General features: G+C 35.8%; 1 protein-coding gene across 1 annotated transcript; it reads left to right on the top strand.

The window, feature by feature from the left end:
- Positions 1–179: 179 nt before the first annotated feature.
- Positions 180–21,765, top strand: LOC132550736 (abasic site processing protein HMCES-like). The gene is made up of 9 exons (XM_060214829.1): positions 180–212; positions 3,925–4,062; positions 6,121–6,342; positions 8,615–9,012; positions 10,164–10,234; positions 10,760–10,840; positions 11,741–11,806; positions 20,953–21,065; positions 21,600–21,765. Exons 1-9 carry the CDS (start codon positions 193–195, stop codon positions 21,763–21,765), a joined length of 1,275 nt encoding a protein of 424 aa, XP_060070812.1. The 5' UTR covers positions 180–192.
- The last annotated feature ends 3,592 nt before the right edge of the window (positions 21,766–25,357 follow it).

Here is a 25,357-nt window from a genome sequence, read left to right as displayed (position 1 = left end):
AAAAATTGCTTATGCTTTTTAATGAAATAAAGTTCGTTGTGAGAATCTCTTTGCAAAAAATAGGTCAATTATAACATTCTGGAGTAAACGGCGGGAAAAACACATGTGTTTTATACGCACACGTGTATTCAACTGGACAATAACAAACGGCAACCCGTGTCAACAATCCACAGTTCTCCGATTTCTATAACAATGTGTGGGCGGACTGCCTGGTCAGTTTTCTGGTTTGTTAGTAAATCTACGCATGCATATTGTTTAGGGGCGGGGTCGATTGTCACTGTTCGGTCGGGTGGGCTAGATGATGAGTCGGCCTGCCGTTAGTCATAACTTCCGGAGCAGGTACTAACGTTATGGGAATATCGAACTATATTTTTAGATAACTTTGCATTAATCCATTGAAAAGAATCAAAGACATTTACTGGTTAACATATACTTGACGATTGGTCACATGCACGTCACTAGCAACATTAATGTTCTATTATTTTCCAATCAAAATAAAAGCTGATAAACGGCATCACTGCATAAATGGTCCTATCGTAAAATCGGACCTGCTATTTAAAGGCCAAGTCCTTGATGTTATCAAAATATTTATTATGAATGCTGTAAGAAATATATTGTTTATAAGAGAGTGTCTATCTGTCAATGAGGTGTCATTTTACTATTTTTTGATATATGAAATAATAATAAATGCTTGAACACCTCATACTTGTGTTTGCATTGACATCTGAAGTTTCAATATGTGAAATAATCAGAGACGTATATATCACATGTGATAAATACGTCTCTGGAAATAATTGAATCATATTATTTGTACTGCCATATTAATCTATACTTTACAATACTGGCATGTAAGAAACACTTTTGCATAAAACAATATATTTATGACTGATGATCCAGTCTACAACCTACCTATATAAAATGTGACTAGAATCTGTATTGGATTCCATTATCAAATGATATCTTTGGGCTTATTTCGATACATGGTACTCTTGGGTTTTATTTCGATTAAAACAAGAAAATTGGTTGGCACTGATATTTGTCAATTGCTCCTGCCTTTTTTGTAAATTGCCATTAGTTTGCCTGAAAAAGCTACATGTGATCCAATAGTTTTTGTGCACAAGTACAGCCCTAAATATTAGAATGAAAACTAGATGAAGATACATAAATATTTACCTGTGACTGATGTATTATTGTGTGTATTAAGGATGAAATTGTAAGGAAATGCTTTAATTTTCAAGAATGACAACGTATAATTCAATGGGATATACATGGCTTACAATCAAATTTGATCACGACAAGGTAAAACAGATTGAACTCTGGATTCAGCTGGTGTTTCAAGCTTGGCTGGTGCATCAGTCTTGTCATCTTTCATAATCTTAGTTGCTAAGAACATATTCATTGTCTAAAAGTTGTAGTTCTATATCAATCCTTACATTTATGTTGAAAAATTCTAAAGTAAATATATTTCAGCTTTATGAATGGTTTTTGCTTCCTATTAAACCTTTGAAAATCTGTCGGGAATTATTAGAACACGTTTGTGCAAGAAACTACTGCCTGTCCTGTGAATGGCTACTATTATTATAGCGTATATGGCATATAACATTGCCCATGTCCATCCCATCCTGTCACGTCGCGATTCAATGTAAGCACCCAGCAACTTCATTTTTTGATAGGTTTTGGTCAAAATTTCTACAAAGATCAATTATGAGTTTACATGTACTTAAGACATCATGTTCCAGAGACCCTTATGTAAAAGCAAAGGTCACCCTTGTGGTATACTGGTTAATAGAAAATCAACTGGTTCAACCCAGAAACCAATTTCACTCGGTGGCAACAGAAAATGAAATAGAATTTGATAGTCAGATAATGTTATATAAAGAGGGATTAACCAAAAGAGAGTAATGGTTTACAGTATCGACCAACTTAAAATGTGGGAAAATTTCTTTCAGTGTTAATTTATAAAACATGCACATAACATCACATTTACACAAATATATGTCTACTGATGAACAATGTAGTTCCCCTCAATATAACCATTAGAAAAGTTCTCTGTGATACTGACATAGTTTGGGAAAGTCATGACATAAATCTTTGGTTTAGACATAGTCCTAAGTATAGATCTAATGCTTAGTCTGGAGAAGTTTGTCTGTATATGGGTTATTATGACTTGGAATTGTGAGAATGGAATGTTTTTTCTAAATGTATTTTTTACAGTCTTTGTGATTATAAATGCTGAAATCTGGTATGTCCTGATTTACTTGTTGTCTTAATTAATTTTTCAGTGTAATCTTGTTACAGAATTTTGTCAGAAACAGAAAGAGTAATATTTGTAAAATATTCAATATTGCCAGAATATACAATGCATGCCAATCAAGATATAATGGAGAATAGAATGAAGTTGTACACATGCAATTCTCAAACCTGTTGTGTCATTTAGGTTGATCAGTAGGTGAGGTACTGTTACTTGGGCTGGATGTTTACCTGAGATATCACCTCAGGAGCACATGCTTTCTCTGTGTATCTTTTTACAGCAGCTTCTTATGCTCCCCAGTGTCTGTCCAGCAGAACTATCTACATCAGTGGGTCAGCTCAGGCAGGGACTCATATGTTAGGTGTCTGATTCAGACTGATAGTAGTTAGACTAAGACCTGTGACTATATGCTGATTCCTTACCATGTACCCTGTCTATATATGCTTGCTGATACAGATAGCAAGGAAGGCAACAGTATAAGCCAGCAACATCTACATGCTTATTTCAAATTATAAGTGAAATTCTCATGAACTGAAAGATCTTTTTTCTGTCTATGTTTTGACATCATTCATAATGAGATATGGGTCGTTGTTTTTTTATTATATAGCATTTAACCTGGGGCATATAATTCATTCCTCCTTATATCAGAGACATATATGACACATTATATACATGTTTGCATATACATGAAAAGTACCATAACAGACTTAGTGTGTTCTCAAAACTTGAGTGAGTCCCAATAACAGACTTAGTGTGTTCTCAAAACTTGAGTGAGTCCCATAGAGAAAGCATAAGTCCAAAAAATACAAAACCAGAAAATTGAAAGTTTTGGAGAAAAACCAAATTTAAAACATTCTGTTATTTGATATTACAGTGATTCATAAAATGTTCAGAATTAAGATAGTTGATTAAGTTAAGATTGTGTAATATGAGTGAAAAACCCATTGGTCCATTACCAGTGTAGTAAAGTGAAGGCCATGGTAAAGAAGGAACTGATAATAATGAAGAGGAGAAACAGGTTTCACTTAAACAATAGCAGGGGGTGGGGATGTAGTGGGGATAATAATTTTATCAGAAAGCTATTTTGATCCCATTTATTTCACAATGCTGCACAATACCATTGCCACACCAGTAAACCAGATTCATGTACCCAAAGACTTAGAGTAGAGTCAGTCTCCAAAATTCATCATTCCTTGAATAGGTTTTTCTGAAATTTCAATCACATGAGATACAGTTGTTAGAAATGGTAAAATGTTATTTCGATCATAATTTGGGGAATATGTTGAAATAATTGCAATTAGAGATCAATATTTGCAGTTAACTCTGTATATAAAAACAACAAAATTGTAAGGTAACCTTGCTTTTTGTAAATTTTAATGTGAAACTGAATAAAAAAACAAAAATAGAAAATTTCTGTTCCAATTGATAGAAATGTCTTCATTGTTCTGCAAGCATTGAGCATATGTCCCTTTCAAAGCAAAAGAAAATTTTGATATTATCAAGTTAATTTTCATGAGAAAAATGTTGTTTCAGAAAAGTGGTTATATAGCATTATAAGTAAAGCACAAAAATTATATGAGGTATGTATTTGCCCATGTTGTTGCGCCTTGAGTTTTTTTTTCCAGTCCTCTCCCTCATTTTCAACGAAATTTTTTTTCTTCTTGCATATTTAGCACTTTGGCGCCAGATGATGTATGCCAAGCCTGCAACTTTCATGATAAGAAAGGAACAACACAGAAACCATTGTGGAGGGATCCTCCCGGAGGCCAGCAATACTTTCCCTCATATAATGTCTCTCCAGGCTCTCACACGTAAGTTAAGCTTGAAAATGATAATATTCCTCATAAAAAAGTCTCTCAACCTCTCCTACGTAAGTTAAGCTTAAATACAATACTATCCCTCGTACAATGTCTCTCCAGGTTCTCTTACAAAAGTCAAGCTTAAATACAATACTATCCCTCATACCATGTCTCTCCAGGCTCTCACACACAAATCAAGCTTGATTACAATACTATCCCTCATACCATGTCTCTCCAGGCTCTCACACAAAAGTCAAGATTGATTACAATACTATCCCTCATGCCATGTCTCTCCAGGCTCTCACACAAAATTCAAGCTTTATTACAATACTATCTGTCATACCATGTCTCTCCAGGCTCACACACACACAAATCAAGCTTGATTACAATACTATCTGTCATACCATGTCTCTCCAGGCTCTCACACAAAAGTCCAGCTTGAGTACAATACTATTCCTAGTACAATGTCTCTCCAGGCTCTCACACACACATCAAGCTTGATTTCAATACTATCTGTCATACCATGTCTCTCCAGGCTCTCACACACACATCAAGCTTGATTTCAATACTATCTGTCATACCATGTCTCTCCAGGCTCTCACACACACATCAAGCTTGATTTCAATACTATCTGTCATACCATGTCTCTCCAGGCTCTCACACAAAAGTCAAGATTGATTACAATACTATCTGTCATACCATGTCTCTCCAGGCTCTCACACAAAAGTCAAGCTTGAGTATAATACTAACCCTTATACAATGTCTCTCCAGGCTCTCACACACACATCAAGCTTGATTTCAATACTATCTGTCATACAATGTCTCTCCAGGCTCTCACACACAAATCAAGCTTGATTACAATACTATCCCTCATACAATGTCTCCAGGCTCTCACACACAAATCAAGCTTAATTTCAATACTATCTGTCATCGATGTCTCTTCAGGCTCTCACACTAAAGTCAAGCTTGATTACAATACTATCCCTCATACAATGTCTCTCCAGGCTCTCACACAAAAGTCGAAGCTTGATTACAATACTATCCCTCATACCATGTCTCTCCAGGCTCTCACACAAAAGTCCAGCTTGATTACAATACTATCCCTTATACAATGTCTCTCCCTTATACAATGTCTCTCCAGGCTCTCACACACAAATCAAGCTTGATTACAATACTATCCCTCATACAATGTCTCCAGGCTCTCCCACAAAACTCAAGATTGATTACAATACTATCCCTCATGCCATGTCTCTCCAGGCTCTCACACAAAAGTCAAGATTGATTACAATACTATCCCTCATGCCATGTCTCTCCAGGCTCTCACACAAATCAAGCTCAAGTACAATACTATCTGTCATACAATGTCGCAAATGTGCAAATCTTTATTCAGATTATCATGCTAGGTCAAAGGTCAAGGAGAACAAAAATTAACATGGATTAAATTTTATCATCTGTTTAGAAGTTTTAAGAGTCTTCCAAAGTAGGCTACTAAAATCTGATAGCTGTGAAGTTCCACATAGGAATAACTTTGGCCTACATTCTAGGTCTCACAGATGTAATACCAATATATGGATATTCAAATAGCATTACATAAAGAAATGAAAAATATGGGTCAGTGTTGCTCTGAAATTTTATATTAATCATCTGTAGAAGCTAGTGTTTTCAAAAAGTCGAAGGTCAAATTCTTGTGCTGTTTGGGCCTAACTTACAAATTTGAATTGATATATCAATGTACAAAAGAACTATTGTGTATTTCAGAACAAAAGTGGTCACATGAATTACCTTGACCTATTTTCAAATGTGGATATAATCAAGATTTCTACCCTATAATATGCAATTGTGACTGGATTTGAAGAGACAAGAAGGATCATGCTATAACAATCAGTCTAGGATCTAATCTCTAGGGAATTTCTCCCTGTGTCATATTGTGGACTGGGTTGAAATCCCTACACTATAAGTAACCAAATACTGAATTGTTTGACCTGACAGTTTGAATACACTCTCTTCCATTCAACTTGTCTTGTTTAAGTAAATCATCCCTTGAAACTGAATATGATTATCATGCTGTAGGCCTGTCTTACTGTCAAGTAGACACTACTTAGGGGAGTTGGAGGGCTTGTCTGACCGTGTCATTCAGCCAATGATGTGGGGCATGGTTCCTTCCTGGCACAAGGGTGATCCTAAAAAAGTCAGTTACGAAACTAACAACTGCCGAGCAGAAGGTATGCTGGAGAAACGAACCTACAAGGTACCTCTGGAAAAAGGCAGACGATGTGTGGTGTTAGCTGATGGGTAAGAGTATTCTCTTGGAATTAAAAGAATTGGGATCACTTATTCGAAATGTTTGTGTTGTTTGTGCTACATTAAATTTTTTATTTCTGGAAAGTTTAACACATATATGTTATAACATTGAAAGAACACTTTCATAAGCTAACCTGGCCCAAAGGGCGAAGTGAGGTTATGCCATAGCGTGGCGTCCGTCGTCCGTCCGTCGGACCGTCCATCCTGCCTCCATCAACTTTTCACCGAAAGGTGTAGAGTTATCATATTTGGCGGGAAGGTACCTTTGATGAAGCCCAACAAAGTGTGCAAAAAGAAATGGCCTTGACCCATATTCAAGGTCACAGAGGTCAAATATGGTAAAACCTTTAAACAACTTCTTCCAAAATTCAGGGAGGCCTAGAATCATTATATATGGCTGGAAGGTTCCTTTGATGAAGCTTAACAAAATTTTTGAAAAGAAAAGACCTTTACCCATATTCAAGGTCACAGAGGTCAAATTTGTTAAAAAATTTAAGCAACTTCTTCCAAAATACTGAGAGGCCTAGAATCATTATATGTGGCTGGAAGATTCCTTTGATGAAGTCCAACAAAGTTTGCAAAAAGAAATAACCTTGACCTATATTCAAGGTCACAGAGGTCAAATGACTTCTCCCCAAATACCGAAAGGCATAGAATCATTATATTAGGCTACTATGTTCCTCTTATGGTGTCCTACAAAGTTTGCTAAAAGAAATGACCTTGACCAATCTTCAAGGTCACAGGGGTCAAATGTGTTAAAATGTTTAAACAATTTCTTCTGAAATATTGAAAAGCCTATAGTCATTATATTTGGCCAGTATGTTCCTTTTATGAAGTCCAAGAGTCCAAGGACAAATGTGTTAAACATGGAACATATGCACAGATATAGTACTGTTGGTCATAAAGATCCAGATGAGCGATACAGGCCCTCTGGGCCTCTTGTTTTTTTAAACTTTCTGGATAATATCAAAAAGGGTGTAGAGCCAACGCCGTACTTCTAGTAAAGTTAGAGTAGGTTCCATGTCCCTTAAGTACTAAAAATGTGGTGGTCTGTACATTGTTACTTATGACGTTATGAGTATAGTTCAAATAACAATGACTCAAAATTCCTGACGGACCTACAGTGGCGGATTTAGTGCGGAATTTTACTTGATCCAGCTTTGTTTTTGTTTGTACTTCGAAAGGACATTTGCTACCTTGCTTACGGGCTTCCTGTTTCGTAGTGTCCTCGGAGACTTCCGGCTCTACATTGTACCCGGGGTGTTGTTGCTGTAGGTGCCATTTGTACATTTGTATGCATCCGTAGGACCGTTTGCATATTTTGCATTTGTTCCGAGTTTTTGTAGATCCATGGACCATATTCGCATGTCTTTTCAGGCTTCCTAGGTGAGAATATGTTTTCCTCCACCTGATGCACGGGATGAGAGTCCTGGTCTTCACCTTAGTGATTTTTTGTTTTAGCTATTATGCTATAATGTTCAAACCTGCTGGTTGAGAAGTTCCTAATGTTCTAATCCAGCTTTCTTTCGTACGGCGACGTTTGTGTTGAAGACGTTAGATAACAGTCTGTGACTGTAACGTCATGAATATTGTGATACAGTGATGTGAAATGTCCCACCACTGGTATTAATAGTAGTGGACGTTTGTCCAACATATTACATTTTTTACACGTAATCAGATATATGGCATTTACACTCTGACACATCAATTATATGAAAATATGGGGTCACCTACAATGTGGGTTTTACCCAGGTAATCCAGTTCCTCCTACATTTAGACCCCTCGTGTTTTCCCATCCTGGCCAACAAGAATTGATGTGTGTAAACTGCAATTTGTTTTTCGTTATTATTGTAAAATAAATAAAGTTCATTTTAAAAATATGTAACAAGGTTGCTGAGATCAACAGTAAATAGAAATCAGTTAAAACATTAAAGGCATTTCTCAAACTTACTGGTTTTTCAGAGAAGTCTTTTTTCCCTATTGTCCAAACTTTATGATAAAAAATGGGTGACTGTTGGTGATCCAAGTAATACTGAAACACATAATCATCACAAAAAAAGTAAACTAAAGGTGATATGCTTTAACATAGGTCATTTGTGTAGTAAACGAAGAAACATAATTTTAGAATTTGTATATAATAAACTTTTAGAAGAGAAATATTCTCCTGGTAATGGCAAGCAGGTTCATTTGAAGAGGAGTGACTATATATCAAACTGGTCATATGGTAGAATTGTGATTATTATTGTTATTTTTTTTCTTTCAGGTTCTTTGAATGGAAGAGAGACAAAGACGAAAAGCAACCATATTTCATTTATTTCCCACAATCATCATCATTGTGTACACAAAAAGAAAGTATCAGTGACATCAAACAGGAAGTGAAAATGGAAGATTCTGATTGGCTAAATGTTAAGAAGGAGCCAGACTTAGTTTCAAATTCAAGTGATTGGCCAGTGGAGGATAAGTGTGATCAAGACTTTAAGGATACAAGACAAACACTTGAAACAGAAAAAAAAGAAATAAAAGTAGAACCTAAAGACATTCTGCAGAATGTGAGTTTGGAGTCCGAATTATTTTCTGACTTTCATGGTCACAGTGATGGAAGAGATGCTGGAGATAAAACATTTCAGGGCATTAACCTTGAGCAGGGAAATAAGTGCACAGGTAGTTCACTGTATGCCTCTCATCTCCAACAGTTGATCTCAATAATTAACTCTAATACTAACTTGGTGGTCATCCAATAGTTGATCTCAATAATTAACTCTAATACTAACTTGGTGGTCATCCAATAGTTGATCTCAATAATTAACTCTAATACTAACTTGGTGGTCATCCAATAGTTGATCTCAATAATTAACTCTAATACTAACTTGGTGGTCTGGTGGCATGGTTATTGTGCTCTTGTCATTCATCTCAGTTCATAGAGGTTGATTACCCAATAAAACATGAGAAGGTATTGGATCAGGCTGCCTGATCGAGTGGGTTTTTCCATGTTTCTTCCCACAGTTAGACCCTTCACATACCTCCATGTAGAAGGGGCTGCTAAAGCACTGGCCTACATAACCTAAGGTGAAGGTCTCAGATTGCGTAGTGCGATGCTCTCTACCCATGATGGTTTATGCTTATCAGGTAACCCAAATAATTCTGATGTCCTTTCAACTTTTTTTTATATAACAGAAAGGCCTAGAGTTCTAATATTATGCCTGAAGCATGATGGGATAAAGGGCTACCATGTTTATTAATATTAATGACCTTTAACCACTTTCAAGGGTAAAGAGGTCAAATATGTTAAAATCTTTAAACAACTTCTTCTCAATAAGCAAGAGGCCCAGGGTGCTGATATTAGGCCTGTAGTATGCTAGTGTGTAGAACTACCCAATTTGTAAATATAAATATACAGTGGGTCAAGGTCACAGAGGTCAAACTTAGTAACAATAGTTATCAATTTGTTTAAATAATTGACCTTGACCTATATCTCTTGTTATGTGAGGTGAGATCTTAAAAGTTCTTTTTCAACTAGCAATAGGTTGGAGTAATGGCACTTGTGTAGTACCATGTATTAAGAATATGATTTCAAGTTTGGAGAAAATGTTTTTATGAACCAACAATGTCTTCTTCGTAAGTTGTAAATTAGTGTAGCAATTTATTTTAGGCCTATTTGGCCTCTTTAAAATATAGGTCTTTATAGTCAGATGACCGTTAAGGCCCATGGCCTATTGTTTGTATCATTTGAGTTCTGCTGCTGTGTAGGTACCAAGTGATTAAATTTTGTTACAATTGCAACCATTAAAATCACTTTGTGTTTTTTTCTCCAGGTAAAAATGTCCCTAGCACCAAGCGACTACTTACAATGGCAGGTGTTTTTGATATCTGGTCGCCACCTGATGTAAGTACAAATGTTCTAATTCAGCTGTTGGTTCTTACTGGTACATAATATTCTGTTACATTAAGTTATAGCACGATTAAGGATTTATACATATTATTGATATTAATATTTGTGAAGTGCAGTGTCATAGCCTGCATGTAATCATGATCCAGGTGATATGAAATTATTTCACGATGAACACACAGGTACCAGATGTGGGAAGTATGACCAACAGAGACCAAAATGCAGTTTTGGAATTTTCTGTCCAATATAAAACTATGAACCAACTTTAAGATGTATTCTTTTTCACTTTTACTGAATATCATAATGTTTCCGACCATATGTGCATACACAGATCTTGCTTTATGAATGAATTCTGAAAACCTAACAAACATTAGCCTTTAGTTTCAGACAACTGTAGCAGGACCTCTGAAACTGCCCTCGTCCCTATTTGTTCCAGTAGTTTTTCTTTCAATTAAGCATTATAATACTTCAAACAACTTATATTAAAAGTAGTCAGGATAGTGATATCATTTTGTATTGTAGGGGGCGCCACCTTTGTACACATATAGTGTCATAACTGTTGCTGCCTCAGCTGCCATGGACTGGCTCCATCACAGAATGCCGGTAAGTATGATGAGCAGGTCACAGACAAAGTCCATGCACCTGTCGACATGAATATGTGGGGATATGTGGTAATGATCATGGGACATGGTAAATTCCCCTTATAGTTAAGTATAACAGTATACTTCCACCTGATCTGAGAATTTCCTCAGTAGATTCTCGATCATATTCAGTCTTTGTTCATTACATTGTCACATTGTACGTAAGGTCATTCCAGTAGGCCAAAGTGAAATTTCCATCACTTGAACCTGGCAAGTTGACCAACTTTCACACCATTCAATCTTGCCCAAGTGTACAGCCCAGGTTTAGAGAAAAGAGAATTTCTCATCTGCTCAGTTGGTAGATTAGCCTTGACAGAAAGCTCAGTTGGTAAATTAGCCATGACAGATGGCTCAGTTGGTAAATTAGCCATGTCAGATGGCTCAGTTGGTAAATTAGCCTTTACAGAAAAACAGAGATGTGACATCTCATTCCTGTAAAGATGATATTTTTTACAATGGCAGCTCTATAAGGACACAATACTTGTTGTTCCTCCACAAGTATCATTGGTCCCTCTGAAGACCCTGAATACAATTCCTAGAGGGGATGTATGTTGTCCTTGTAAACTAGCTAAGTCTTACTGACTTGGGTAGGAAGAAATATGTCTTGAGTTTATTTTTTAGACCATTAGATAAGAAATGCTGAGTTTGATACCAGTCAAGGGCATGAACAAATAATCATATTTGTTATAAAATTACATCTGCAAGTATTATGAAACATTTGTATTATTTTTAACACATTGGGCAAGACACTGTCATACAATTCTCACAGGATTTCATCTAAAGATGCAGGGCAGATTTGACATGATTTTCACTTGTTTTAAGGCATCAAACGTTAAATTGTATATGATTTTTTTCATTAAAGGCCATCCTGACATCGGAGGAAGAAGTCAGTGAATGGCTGGATTTTGGCGATATACCATTGTTAAAGGTAAAGGCTAATAAATATTTTAACATGTTTGAAAAGTGACATTTTTAACATGTTTTTCTATACTGTTACTGTACAGTTCCTGATAATCAAATCTTATGAGGTCCAAACAAAAGTATTTGGATTTTGAAATCATTGGTCTATGGCTATATGGAACAGATTGTGGCTCTGACTTTGGAGATTTTACATACCAATTAACTCTGTCTGGATAGTAAGCACTGTACAATGCTAGCCAAAATAGATTTTTGTCAAGAAAGTTTAAGGAATCTTTATTTGGTACATCAAAGAGCAAGGAATATAGCAACAAGGAAGCTATAATAACAGAGTTATTTGATACACAGCATTAGATGTTAGAAAATATTGTAAACTGACATTAGATGGAAGATTTTATGGGATTTTGTGTCTTTGTAACAAGCAGGGTCATATGAGGATAGGTTTCAAGAGGGACACAAAAGAGTAGAAAGTAAGAAAGAAAGAGCTAAATATTCCCTATAGAATACTATTGAACAAAGTAAGTTGAAGTTACCTGTTGAGATCGGTTGATATGTGGGTCAGGTGTTTGTGATCGTTGTGGAAGGTTTCGGTCCACAGGATCTTGATTTTGACTCAGTGGAGCTGAGGATGGTCTTTTCTGGGGTGTCTTGTCAGTGCCCTGTAAAAGTGAGTAACATTCTTTTGAATTACACAAAATCTAAGCGAGTACGTGATTTGAGTAAGCAACTTCAAGATATTATCAAGTGTAGATACTGCACACTTTGTTCAATTATTCAAACCATACTTTCATTCTGGAGCTATTTGGTCTGTTTTTAGTCTTAATAAAGTATTTCATGTGTTTTCAATATAATTTATCAATGTGATTTTACAACACTGAAAATTCAATTGTCTAGGTCTAACAAATTGACGTGTGATGCATCTTGTATCCTCAAATTCTGTAGAATTTAAACCTTTGCAGTTTCATGTCTAGAATGAATGGCCTTTGTCATCAACATTCCCATGAATTCAACAGTATGTGTTGATTAGTACATGCTTATTAGAGCCTCATATCAATGAGGCAGGTCCCTTATCGAAGATGTGGGTGTCCTATATATAGCAAGCAGGTTGTATGTCTGTATGTTTTATTCTGCACATGATCTCTATTTTTGGGGTCCAGATGCTTTCAAGCTTCATTCAGGGTTTCCTCAAAGGAAGTATTTTATGTATAGAAAATCACTTTCAATATATCTTGAGAAGTACTGGATGGATCTTTCTTAAATTTCATTTGTAGGTTTCCCTTGGTCCTTAGTTGTGCCTGTTTGATTTTGGGTCTGATTAAAAACAAAATTAAATGGCTGACAGGCCTCCAATTTGTATTTTAAGTAGGAAAGTTTGTTATCGCTATTTCTTGAGAAGTACTAGATGGATCACTTAAATTACATATGTAGGTTCCTTAGGTCGATTTTGGATCAAATCAGAAAAACAAAATGGCCAACAGCCAGCCATCTTGGATTTTGACTTTGCAAGTTTTTTATTGCTATTTCTTGTGAACAACTGTATGGATTTTTCTCAAATTTCTTGTATAGGGTTTTCAAGGTCCCCAGTTGTGCCTATTTGAGTTTGGGACTGAATGGATATCTCTTAAATTTTATAAATATGTTACCTTTCGTCTTTCCTTGTGCTCATTTGATTTTGGGCTTGCAGGTGGCCATTTTGCAGGTGGCCATTTTTGATTTAGTAGGTAAAAATTATCATTTATTTCTGCAAAGGAGTGTTCAAATGTCTTATCATTAGGATCAAAAACAAGAGAAGAGAAAAGAAGTGAAAAGATCCAACTTTCAAAGAGCATGTACAGATCAAACATTGTTGGGCACCAAGATTCCTCTGGGATCTCTTGTTTTTTATGAGTATCTGTCTTTCACATGCTTGTGGATTTAATTAATCATACCTTGTAACATTATTTACATTAATATCTTCTGAACTTTAGTTGTTTCTTTGGAAGCCATAGCAATAGCCTGTTTCATCCTGGGGGCAATAGGTCATCTGGTCAAATCCTAGAACAAGCACCATGCTTGTTTACAATAAGAATGGCTTTGTGTAACTTACAAGGAAAAATATGGGAGTATCAGAATTTTGTCAGCGTGCAAGGGCCCTTGCTAATACTTAACAGTACAGACACTGATGATGTTATTGTTAAGTAAACCGTACATAATGTCAGGCCCTATATTTGTGCGAAGACAATTACTAAAATTAATTTGCAAACTTATGTTAAATGCTTCACTGACAATCAAAGTAAATTGCCTTTGGTTGTCTCTTATATCAAAGAACTTTGGTAAGCAGTAGTTACAGCATCCTAAGAAAGGGTGAGGCTTATATCCTTGTGTGTCTTATATGTGGATCAAACCGCTAAAAAGCAGCCCTGTGGTTTATACTCGGATGCAGTTTATAGCCCGGAAAATACATTAATGATACTAGTGTAGTAGCATGTATAAAAAAAATGATTTATTAGAATTTGCAGAAAATTGTTTTAAAACCAACAACATCTTCTCTGTGAAAATGAATTAAAATAATTAATTATATGCTTCCCCAACCTCCAGGCCAAAGGGGTCAAATTGACTCAGATTTCAAAAATCTTCTCAACACCCAAATATGGTAGTATCAAATGCTCTTCATGGAGGGAAGTGTCTAAAGATGGTTTACCAAATTTGTGAAATTGAATTATTCATGGCCCCAGGGTGTCACATTCCCTTGTGGGGAGGGGATAAAGTTTGCTATAGTTTATATAGAAAAATAAATTTTTGAGCATTATTTGTTAAACCTCCTTTGGACATGAGGGAAGGATGACTGCTTGATGATATGCCTATATTGATTTTGACTTACCCCGAGGGGCTGATGGACTAGGCCAAAAGGGTCAAATTGACTCAGATTTCAAAAATATTATCAAAACCAAGATATAGAACCAAATGCTGTTTATGGATGGAAGCATACCATTACTTTAATTGTTATTAAGAGATTTCAATTTTGAGAAAAATGTTGTTTATATCCTGTAATAATTATTAGTGAGATGAGTAAAATAATAGTTTTGATGGTATGGATGTATTGACACTAGCTTACTGTAAGTGTCACAGTTTCTTTTTCGTGACACTTGGAAGCTACTGCCCTTTAACTTTAATATTCAATATTATTATATAGGTGAGTTATACAGGTCCTATAGGCCTCTTGGTCAAACTTACCAGCTTTGGTAGACTCATGACTTTATACTCTTTATGACGAAAAAGAAAGCGGGACAGTTCAGGTCGTTCGACCAATGACGTCAGATAAAGTTGTTTTTTGGCACGGTATGATGGTGTTTTGACAACTAGTTGAAGGTCATCTACAACTTTCTGAATTCTGCATCTTTCTTTGTGTGATTTCTCTGGTGCCATGTTGGGCTCTGTTCGTGTTTGAATTTTCTTGATATAACCGAGAACTTTCTTTTTCCAGTCTTCTTCTTCCATCAGCACACCTTGCCCTGTTGTAATGTCTAGCTGTCTTTGACGTCTCTGTTCTAATGGAGATACGTCTTCTACCTGATTTAGTGAACGGTTTCCCTGTTTTGTACTGGAACTTTGTGTTTCATCTTTTCTCTCTGTTCTTGAAAATACTAAAGGAATTACAACTGCTTTCTTGTCCAACTCATCAGGTATAAAGGCATGGTCTGCTACAATGGATGAAATACCAGACAATTTAGTGAAGTTCAGAATAATGGTTACCATAGACCGGTCAACAGATTTCATCATGGCTGCCATTAAATCTTCATTGGTTTGAAGTTCATCACGGCTCACACACGTGATTCCATGAAGTTGTAGCATGGCAGCCATTTTTTTGGCAAGTCTTTTCTCTTCTTCTGTGGTTTCATTGATGATGAAGACATGTGTATCTTTCCCATATGGTAGATTCTCAGAGTAAGTCCTGATTATCTTTTCTGGAGATGGTTTCCAGGTTGGAATTTCTTTAAGCTGTCCTTTGCTTCTATTTAGGTGATGTATGTCTTCTTTGTCAGGAGAAATCAAACCTGGACTGCTGGCATGATATTGGTATTTCCTTTTCATTTTAGAATGATACCTTGTAGATTCAGTTTGGCCAAGGAATTTTCTTGTCTGCTCTCTTGCATATATTTGGTTTTCTAAAGAAGCTTTAGACACTTCCAAATCAAGCTGATCCAAAATTTGATTGAATTGTTTGAGACATTTAGAATTATGTTCCCGTGCTACAATGCTGCTCATTTCTCCAGCACATCTGCCAGTTATTTTTCTCAATTGTTGCCACCATTGTGATCTATCTGTAGTAAGGTCCAAAGTCGGTAAACAATTGGCATATTTTGGAAGTTCCTGTGACAATGACACTTTAACCATGATAACAGTGCACTTTTCTTCTTCTTCAAGTAATGGGTATAATATTAAAGTAGATAGTTTCACTGTTGTATGTAAATATGGAAACGCTAGTACAGTCACTTTGTAAGATGATTTTTCAGTTGCATCAGAAATGATTTTTAAAACATCTGTTGCTTTTTTACCGGAATATTGAGTGGATTTATAGTTATTTTGTTCCAGAATGGTTTTGATGTCTTCTGCACTTCCAATTTCTTCCTCAAGATTTCCATAGATTACAAATACAATTTTCTGTTGTACTTGTCGGTCAAATGTCTGTCTTTCTTGATGTTCTTGTAGGCCGTCTATCCTTAGAATGTTGATAAGGGTCTTCTCCATCATTGATAGGTGTAGTAGCAAAGGGCACAGAAACTTTAGGGGTAAAAGGATATCTTAAACAGAAGTTTATTTATTTATTTAGTTATCTATCTATTTATTTGATGAAATTCAACGTTACTGCCACTATACAAATGTACTAAATGATAAGTATAAAACAAGCCTGACATTTCAGGAGACCATATTGACTGCTTTATCAATCAGATCAAAGATTTAAACTCTGAGTTTATTGCTTGATTGATTCAAAGTAAATAAACATGTTGAGCACTAACAAAACTTATGGGAAACTTACCTTCAAACTGGAGTATGAACAAACAGAGACTTTTAAATTGGAAAGTTAACAATTAGCCGGTAGTGTGTTGTTGTTACTTCCTTTTTAATAGCGTACATCTATTTTTACATAAGTGCAATGTCCGGTAGATATCTATCCCATAATGCAACATGAAGTTTGCATATTTGTACGTGTGGCTCACCTATAATCATAAGTGTGGATTCAATATAAAAACCAGTTTATTGGGTTATTATGGTGAAATTCTCAGATTTAATAAATATTTTCACAAAGACGAAGGTGAATAATTACTATGATTTCTATGTTTTAGATACTTCAATGTGAGTGATATCTGAAAATATGAAGCTGTGTTGTAGGACTGTTCCTAACTCACATTGACCCTGAATAGGGAAGATAAAGATCTTCTTTTAAAGATCCTCTGTAAATCCTCTACAGTGCATTTTTATAGTGATTATAGTCAGAGTAGTATCAGTTTCAACAGGTAAATTTACCTGTAAATCTTTAGCTAACTGATATTACTAGCATTTTTTCAGTTTTTAAAATTATGATACTTCTTTTTACACATTAATATTTAAGGATATGTTTAAACAATAGTCACATTTTGAATAATTTTATTCTCTATAACAGTATCAAGTATGAAGAAACCTATTTATGAATTGTTGGAAAGCCTTAATTTTTGTTTTATTTTGAATGTAATATTAATGATAATTTTGTAAAATTTAAATAACAAATATATACATTATCATGTCAGATTATTGACTTTATGTGTACACATAATGTTTTGATGGGCCTTTAGGCCAAAAGTTGATAAAATCAGATGAAACTAAAATGACTATTAATCATTTCTCATTGATGATTTAATAGATTTGATACCAATTACCAGAAATGTGATATCGTCTTAACCAATAATGAGATACTTTTTCTCTTTGTTTTAAATACTCTAGTTTTATTTTAAGTATATGTTTTTTTCCCCAAATACTCCAGTTTTATTTCAGGTGCTTTTCTCTTTTAAATTTTTTTCTGATATTTAATTGTCAAAATGATTATAATGCAGTTAAATACTGTATTTTACATTATCTTTAATATATTAGTGCAATATTAGTTCTATTACAGGTAACATCCAACATAATTTGTTTGAAATGTTTTACTGCTGAGTGAATTCAAACTTAATTATTCTCAAAAAATTTAAAAATTATTTTCATCAAATAGAATTCATGGTTAGTTTAATTTCTCAGTCAAATGAAGGATGTGAAAAACACAGGTAAATCTCAGGTAAAAATCCAGGTAAGAAAAGGGCACTACATATGAAATTGTATATAATTGCCTTGCCATTGTTTCCTAAAACAACACCATTCTATTGTTAGGAAAAATAAAAATAAAATTGTGAATTTGGTGTATCAAAATTCCTGGAACTTTACTACAATATTGTATTTCATTGAGAGGTACACATTAGCATCTTTATGTATGTCTACTTCATACAAGTATGTCCCTTGATTTTGATCAGATTACAAAGAAAAAAAACATGTCATTTGTAATTCATTTGAAATATGTAAGTAGTAGCAGTAGACACAAAAATACATGAATTATGAATCTTAATTTCATATAGTATGGAGACAAATATGTCAAAATAGTCCACTTTTTTAATGCCTTAGACATAACCGTAATGCTCAGCATTCTGCGATGCTCTGAACAAAAAATTATCTTATTAATGTCAACAAATTAACATAAATGTTTTTGGGTCTTCTGATGTGTGTTCTTGCTCCTGTTGGTCAGTGTTTCTGTGTTCTTGCTCCTGTTGGTCAGTGTTTCTGTGTTCTTGCTCCTGTTGGTCAGTGTTTCTGTGTTCTTGCTCCTGTTGGTCAGTGTTTCTGTGTTCTTGCTCCTGTTGGTTGGTGTTTCTGTGTTCTTGCTCCTGTTGGTCGGTGTTTCTGTGTTCTTGCTCCTGTTGGTCAGTGTTTCTGTGTTCTTGCTCCTGTTGGTTGGTGTTTCTGTGTTCTTGCTCCTGTTGGTCAGTGTTTCTGTGTTCTTGCTCCTGTTGGTCAGTGTTTCTGTGTTCTTGCTCCTGTTGGTCAGTGTTTCTGTGTTCTTGCTCCTGTTGGTCAGTGTTTCTGTGTTCTTGCTCCTGTTGGTCAGTGTTTCTGTGTTCTTGCTCCTGTTGGTCAGTGTTTCTGTGTTCTTGCTCCTGTTGGTCAGTGTTTCTGTGTTCTTGCTCCTGTTGGTTGGTGTTTCTGTGTTCTTGCTCCTGTTGGTCAGTGTTTCTGTGTTCTTGCTCCTGTTGGTTTGTGTTTCTGTGTTCTTGCTCCTGTTGGTCAGTGTTTCTGTGTTCTTCCTCCTGTTGGTTGGTGTTTCTGTGTTCTTGCTCCTGTTGGTCAGTGTTTCTGTGTTCTTGCTCCTGTTGGTCAGTGTTTCTGTGTTCTTGCTCCTGTTGGTCAGTGTTTCTGTGTTCTTGCTCCTGTTGGTCAGTGTTTCTGTGTTCTTGCTCCTGTTGGTCAGTGTTTCTGTGTTCTTGCTCCTGTTGGTCAGTGTTTCTGTGTTCTTGCTCCTGTTGGTCAGTGTTTCTGTGTTCTTGCTCCTGTTGGTCAGTGTTTCTGTGTTCTTCCTCCTGTTGGTTGGTGTTTCTGTGTTCTTGCTCCTGTTGGTCAGTGTTTCTGTGTTCTTGCTCCTGTTGGTTGGTGTTTCTGTGTTCTTCCTCCTGTTGGTCAGTGTTTCTGTGTTCTTGCTCCTGTTGGTCAGTGTTTCTGTGTTCTTGCTCCTGTTGGTCAGTGTTTCTGTGTTCTTGCTCCTGTTGGTCAGTGTTTCTGTGTTCTTGCTCCTGTTGGTCAGTGTTTCTGTGTTCTTGCTCCTGTTGGTCAGTGTTTCTGTGTTCTTGCTCCTGTTGGTCAGTGTTTCTGTGTTCTTCCTCCTGTTGGTTGGTGTTTCTGTGTTCTTGCTCCTGTTGGTCAGTGTTTCTGTGTTCTTGCTCCTGTTGGTTGGTGTTTCTGTGTTCTTCCTCCTGTTGGTCAGTGTTTCTGTGTTCTTGCTCCTGTTGGTCAGTGTTTCTGTGTTCTTGCTCCTGTTGGTCAGTGTTTCTGTGTTCTTGCTCCTGTTGGTCAGTGTTTCTGTGTTCTTGCTCCTGTTGGTCAGTGTTTCTGTGTTCTTGCTCCTGTTGGTCAGTGTTTCTGTGTTCTTCCTCCTGTTGGTCGGTGTTTCTGTGTTCTTGCTCCTGTTGGTCAGTGTTTCTGTGTTCTTGCTCCTGTTGGTTGGTGTTTCTGTGTTCTTCCTCCTGTTGGTCAGTGTTTCTGTGTTCTTGCTCCTGTTGGTCAGTGTTTCTGTGTTCTTGCTCCTGTTGGTCAGTGTTTCTGTGTTCTTGCTCCTGTTGGTCAGTGTTTCTGTGTTCTTGCTCCTGTTGGTCAGTGTTTCTGTGTTCTTGCTCCTGTTGGTCAGTGTTTCTGTGTTCTTGCTCCTGTTGGTTGGTGTTTCTGTGTTCTTGCTCCTGTTGGTCAGTGTTTCTGTGTTCTTGCTCCTGTTGGTTGGTGTTTCTGTGTTCTTGCTCCTGTTGGTCAGTGTTTCTGTGTTCTTCCTCCTGTTGGTCAGTGTTTCTGTGTTCTTGCTCCTGTTGGTCAGTGTTTCTGTGTTCTTGCTCCTGTTGGTCAGTGTTTCTGTGTTCTTGCTCCTGTTGGTTGGTGTTTCTGTGTTCTTGCTCCTGTTGGTCAGTGTTTCTGTGTTCTTCCTCCTGTTGGTTGGTGTTTGTGTGTTCTTCCTCCTGTTGGTTGGTGTTTCTGTGAGTTCTTGGCTATTGCTGGTCAGTGTTTCTGTGCTCTTGCTCCTGTTGGTTGGTGTTTCTGTGTTCTTGCTCCTGTTGGTCAGTGTTTCTGTGTTCTTGCTCCTGTTGGTTGGTGTTTCTGTGAGTTCTTGGCTCCTGCTGGTTAGTGTTTCTGTGTTCTTGCTCCTAATGGTTGGTGTTAATGTGTTCTTCCTCCTTGTGGTTCCGCCCTTTGGGACAGGTGGGCGGGGCCCAAACTTCAAACTTCAACTTGGTCATCAAGGCCATCAATTCAGAACAGTATCAAAATCACTATAGTAATCAGGGAAAAATTATGAACATTTTGGCAGTGGAAATTCTTTTCTGATCATGAAGGATTTATATATAACTTGTGTTTTAGGCTGTGAAGAACATCCGACCAGTGGAGTGTATCCAGTTACACCCTGTGTCCAATGTTGTCAACAACTCCCGAAATAAAACACCTGACTGTGTGGAACCTCTGGACCTCAAAAAGTAAGTATAGCACACTATATTGTTATTGTAATACCGGTATGTATATATTATATTTGGGTTTTACACTGACTGCTTGATGTGGGGATAAAGCCAAGCTTTGTGGCTTCTTGTTTATTATTTCTTTAATCAGTCTCTGATGAGGTATTGAAAGACCTAGACTAAGAAGGTTTGACCGGAAACCTGACATCTTCTGATGTAAATTTTGAAGAAAAAAAATATCAGACGAGATATGTAATTCTAACTAATTAACAAGAGGTCAAAGGTTATATAATTAGCCTGTAAAATGCTACAATTTTCAGAGTGACCTTGACTTTATTTGAACAAATATGAAATAAACATCCATATGAAGCAATCATGGTATAATGCTCTTAAGTTTGTTTTAGATAAATGTGACCGTGACCCAATTTGAATGATATTCAAAGTGTTTGTCTAAAGTAATTTTTAATAACAATTGGGCAAAATACAGTGAAAATTGTTGACTATTTCTATTGAAAGGACATGATCTGGAATTCACAAAATAAAATTTCATTGTAGAAAACTGAAAGAGTCTGCTAGTAGTAACCTAATGAGGAATTGGTTGTCCAGGCCTAAAAATGAAGGAGTTTCCCCAGTCAAGGTGTCAGAAAGTCCACCTAAGAAAAAGAAGAAGACGGAGAGTAGTGTGATGATGGGCTGGTTAAACAAGGCTAAGAAATCATAAAAGCACATAATTCCACTTGCCTTAGGACTCAGCAATTGTGCGATTTCCCCAGTTTTGTATGATTTCCCATGATTTGTATGTTTTACCCATGTTTTGTATGATTTACCCATGTTTTGTATGTTTTACCCATGTATTGTATGATTTCCCATGTTTTGTATGATTTACCCATGTTTTGTATGATTTCCCATGATTTGTATGTTTTACCCATGTTTTGTTTGATTTCCCCATGTTTTGTATGATTTCCTTGTTCTGTATGATTTCCCCATGTTTTGTATGATTTCCCATGATTTGTATGTTTTACCCATGTTTTGTATGATTTCCCCATGTTTTGTATGATTTCCCCATGTTTTGTATGATTTACCCATGTTTTGAATGATTTTCCCATGTTTTGTATGATTTCCCCATGTTTTGTATGATTTCCCCATGTTTTGTATGATTTCCCATGATTTGTATGTTTTACCCATGTTTTGTATGATTTCCCCCATGTTTTGTATGATTTCCTTGTTCTGTATGATTTACCCATGTTTTGTATGATTTCCCATGTTTTGTATGATTTCCCCATGTTTTGTATGATTTCCTTGTTCTGTATGATTTCCCCATGATTTGTATGATTTACCCATGTTTTGTATGTTTTACCCATGTTTTGTTTGATTTCCCCATGTTTTGTATGATTTCCTTGTTCTGTATGATTTCCCCATGTTTTGTATGATTTCCCATGATTTGTATGTTTTACCCATGTTTTGTATGATTTCCCCATGTTTTGTATGATTTCCCCATGTTTTGTATGATTTACCCATGTTTTGAATGATTTTCCCATGTTTTGTATGATTTCCCCATGTTTTGTATGATTTCCCCATGTTTTGTATGATTTCCCATGATTTGTATGTTTTACCCATGTTTTGTATGATTTCCCCCATGTTTTGTATGATTTCCTTGTTCTGTATGATTTACCCATGTTTTGTATGATTTCCCATGTTTTGTATGATTTCCCCATGTTTTGTATGATTTCCTTGTTCTGTATGATTTCCCCATGATTTGTATGATTTACCCATGTTTTGTATGTTTTACCCATGTTTTGTATGATTTACCCATGTTTTGTATGATTTCCCCATGTTTTGTATGATTTCCCCATGTTTTGTATGATTTACCCATGTTTTGTATGATTTCCCATGTTTTGTATGATTTCCCCATGTTTTGTATGATTTCCCATGTTTTGTATGTTTTACCCATGTTTTGTATGATTTACCCATGTTTTGTATGATTTCCCATGATTTGTATGATTTACCCATGTTTTGTATGATTTCCCATGTTTTGTATGATTTCCCCATGTTTTGTATGATTTACCCATGTTTTGTATGATTTCCCATGTTTTGTATGATTTCCCCATGTTTTGTATGATTTCCTTGTTCTGTATGATTTCCCCATGTTTTGTATGATTTACCCAGTTTTGTATGATTTACCCATGTTTTGTATGATTTCCCATGTTTTGTATGATTTCCCCATGTTTTGTATGATTTACCCATGTTTTGTATGATTTCCCATGTTTTGTATGATTTCCCCATGTTTTGTATGATTTACCCATGTTTTGTATGATTTCCATGCTTTGTATGATCTAAATAGCTTTGAGAAATAATCAAACCTGTTAACACAAATTGTACCATTTAAAAACAAAAATTGATTTAGATGAATATCTTTTCAGATACTGTTAATGGAAAGAACTTTTTGTCTCAAAGTCTTGATAAAAATTATTTCTTAAGAAAGAAAATTTAGGAGAGGTGTTTTCTGATTATGTAGCATTAAGATATATAACATTTACAAAATCCTCTTGTCATATTTATCTAGCAATAAGTCAGTGGCTGGTGATAAGTCCTTCCCTATATATTGCTGCTCAGTAGAATTACAGATAGGATTGCAGTAAGCCAACCACTTTTGACTGGTGTGTTGGTATCATGGCTTACTATAGCATAAATGCAGTTAGATAAGCCTTTCTCCAATTACCTTTGTTCAAGGTACTAAATGAGATATCCACAAATTACTGTGTGGTGTAAATTATAAAATGGGTGTCTACACACTCTAGCTTAGGAGTAACGAGGTGCTAAATGTTCTATATTATAATGCAGATCAGGAACTGTTTGTATATTGCTGAGTATTGTGTTATTATATATGTTTAATCATTACTTTTCTAATCTGAACTCTGTGCAATCTGGAAACCTGCGAAAACTTTAGAAACAAATCAAAATATGGCAGTTCTCGCTGTTAGTGTTTGAAATGGTTGGACAAGCTAAAATCTGCTGGACAAATGCCAGGCACTGATCAAGACTGAGGCTGGATTGTGGAATATTTGGCAGGTACAGTTTGAAGGGATCAGCTCTTCCTGTCCAAAACTGACTAGTTAAATATCATTAATTTTCATAATTTCTGTATAAAATGGCAGAAGTTATAATATTCAGTACAATTTAAATTAGAACTGTCTTCGTGATGACAACCAATACCCTCAGCAGATGCAAAGACCTCTTTGTACTAGATTTGGTCAAAACTCCACGAAAAAGTCAAAAATTATTAAAAATTAATTTTGGGGCTTCTTGGTATCTCTCAATATATAAAGTAAGGAAAAAATCAGTATCTAAATTTCGGAAATAAGTGGCCACAATTTGCCTTAGCATAGTTGTCATGACAATGAAACCTATACAATAGTATTTGGCATTCCCTAGTGCCCCTATCAATCGCATTTGGTTTAAATTTTGCAATATCTAAATTTCAACCAATCAGAGACCACTATTTGCCTTAGCATGGTTGTCATGGCAATGAAACACATACAATAATATTTGGTGTTCCCTTTTACTCCTATATACCAAATTTGGTCAAAATCAGATATCTAAATTTTGACCAATCAGAGGTCAGGATTGTATTGCAATGGTAGCTGTTTCTGAAACGCCTAATATTTCCAACTACTGGTTTAAACTAGTCATACCATTTGACCATGCTCAAATAATGTAAAATGTTGAATGACCAAGGATTAATGGCCATTGGAAGTAAAAACCTGTTTATAATTAACAGCTACCATTGCATACAAAATGGTGAAAGAAAAAAAGGTTATATTGGATTGGTTCACCAGTTTAGGGTATGGGGGGGAATGGTAAAACATATTTCATTACTGGTTTATTGTTTTATTTCTGTTAGGTAATACTGAAACTGTGGACAGTTGCATCTATCTGTGATGGAGTGACCAAATTGATCATTTCACATTGTTACAGGACAGCAGCCTAGGTTTCCAACAGGTTTGACTTATGTATCTTTCTAAACCTGTATGGTTTTAGTTTATGTTCATCTTTCATCATTTCAAGATACATATTTGATTTTTTTATCTACATTGATATTTACCTGGAATGCTGCTGTGAAAAAGGGACTGTATACATGGAATGGTGCACTTAGATAGAAATTGTAAACTCAGAATGGTGCCATGTTAAAACTGGGATCAAAGATTTAAATGTTTAAATTGTTATTTGATGATTGTGTTTGTAAGTAATAAGGAATGCCTAAGAAACCAGAATGTGATGCAGACAGAATTGTTTTTGTTGATTGATTGTTTTTA

The sequence above is a fragment of the Ylistrum balloti genome, unplaced genomic scaffold, assembly GCF_031769215.1.
Source record: "Ylistrum balloti isolate Yb309-2 unplaced genomic scaffold, AGI_CSIRO_Ybal_v1 Utg370142, whole genome shotgun sequence".
NCBI classification, from domain to species: domain Eukaryota; kingdom Metazoa; phylum Mollusca; class Bivalvia; order Pectinida; family Pectinidae; genus Ylistrum; species Ylistrum balloti.
Note: the sequence above shows the minus strand (reverse complement) of the source record. Positions and strands in the feature narration are given on the sequence as shown.

What these genes read in the sequence shown, in the direction of transcription:
- LOC132550736 (XM_060214829.1), top strand. Translation starts at nt 193, where the DNA reads ATGTGTGGGCGGACTGCCTG. An exon ending in GCGATATACCATTGTTAAAG is followed by an intron (nt 11,807 to 20,952) that starts GTAAAGGCTAAT and finishes CTTGTGTTTTAG; the next exon opens with GCTGTGAAGAACATCCGACC. An exon ending in GAACCTCTGGACCTCAAAAA is followed by an intron (nt 21,066 to 21,599) that starts GTAAGTATAGCA and finishes ATTTCATTGTAG; the next exon opens with AAAACTGAAAGAGTCTGCTA.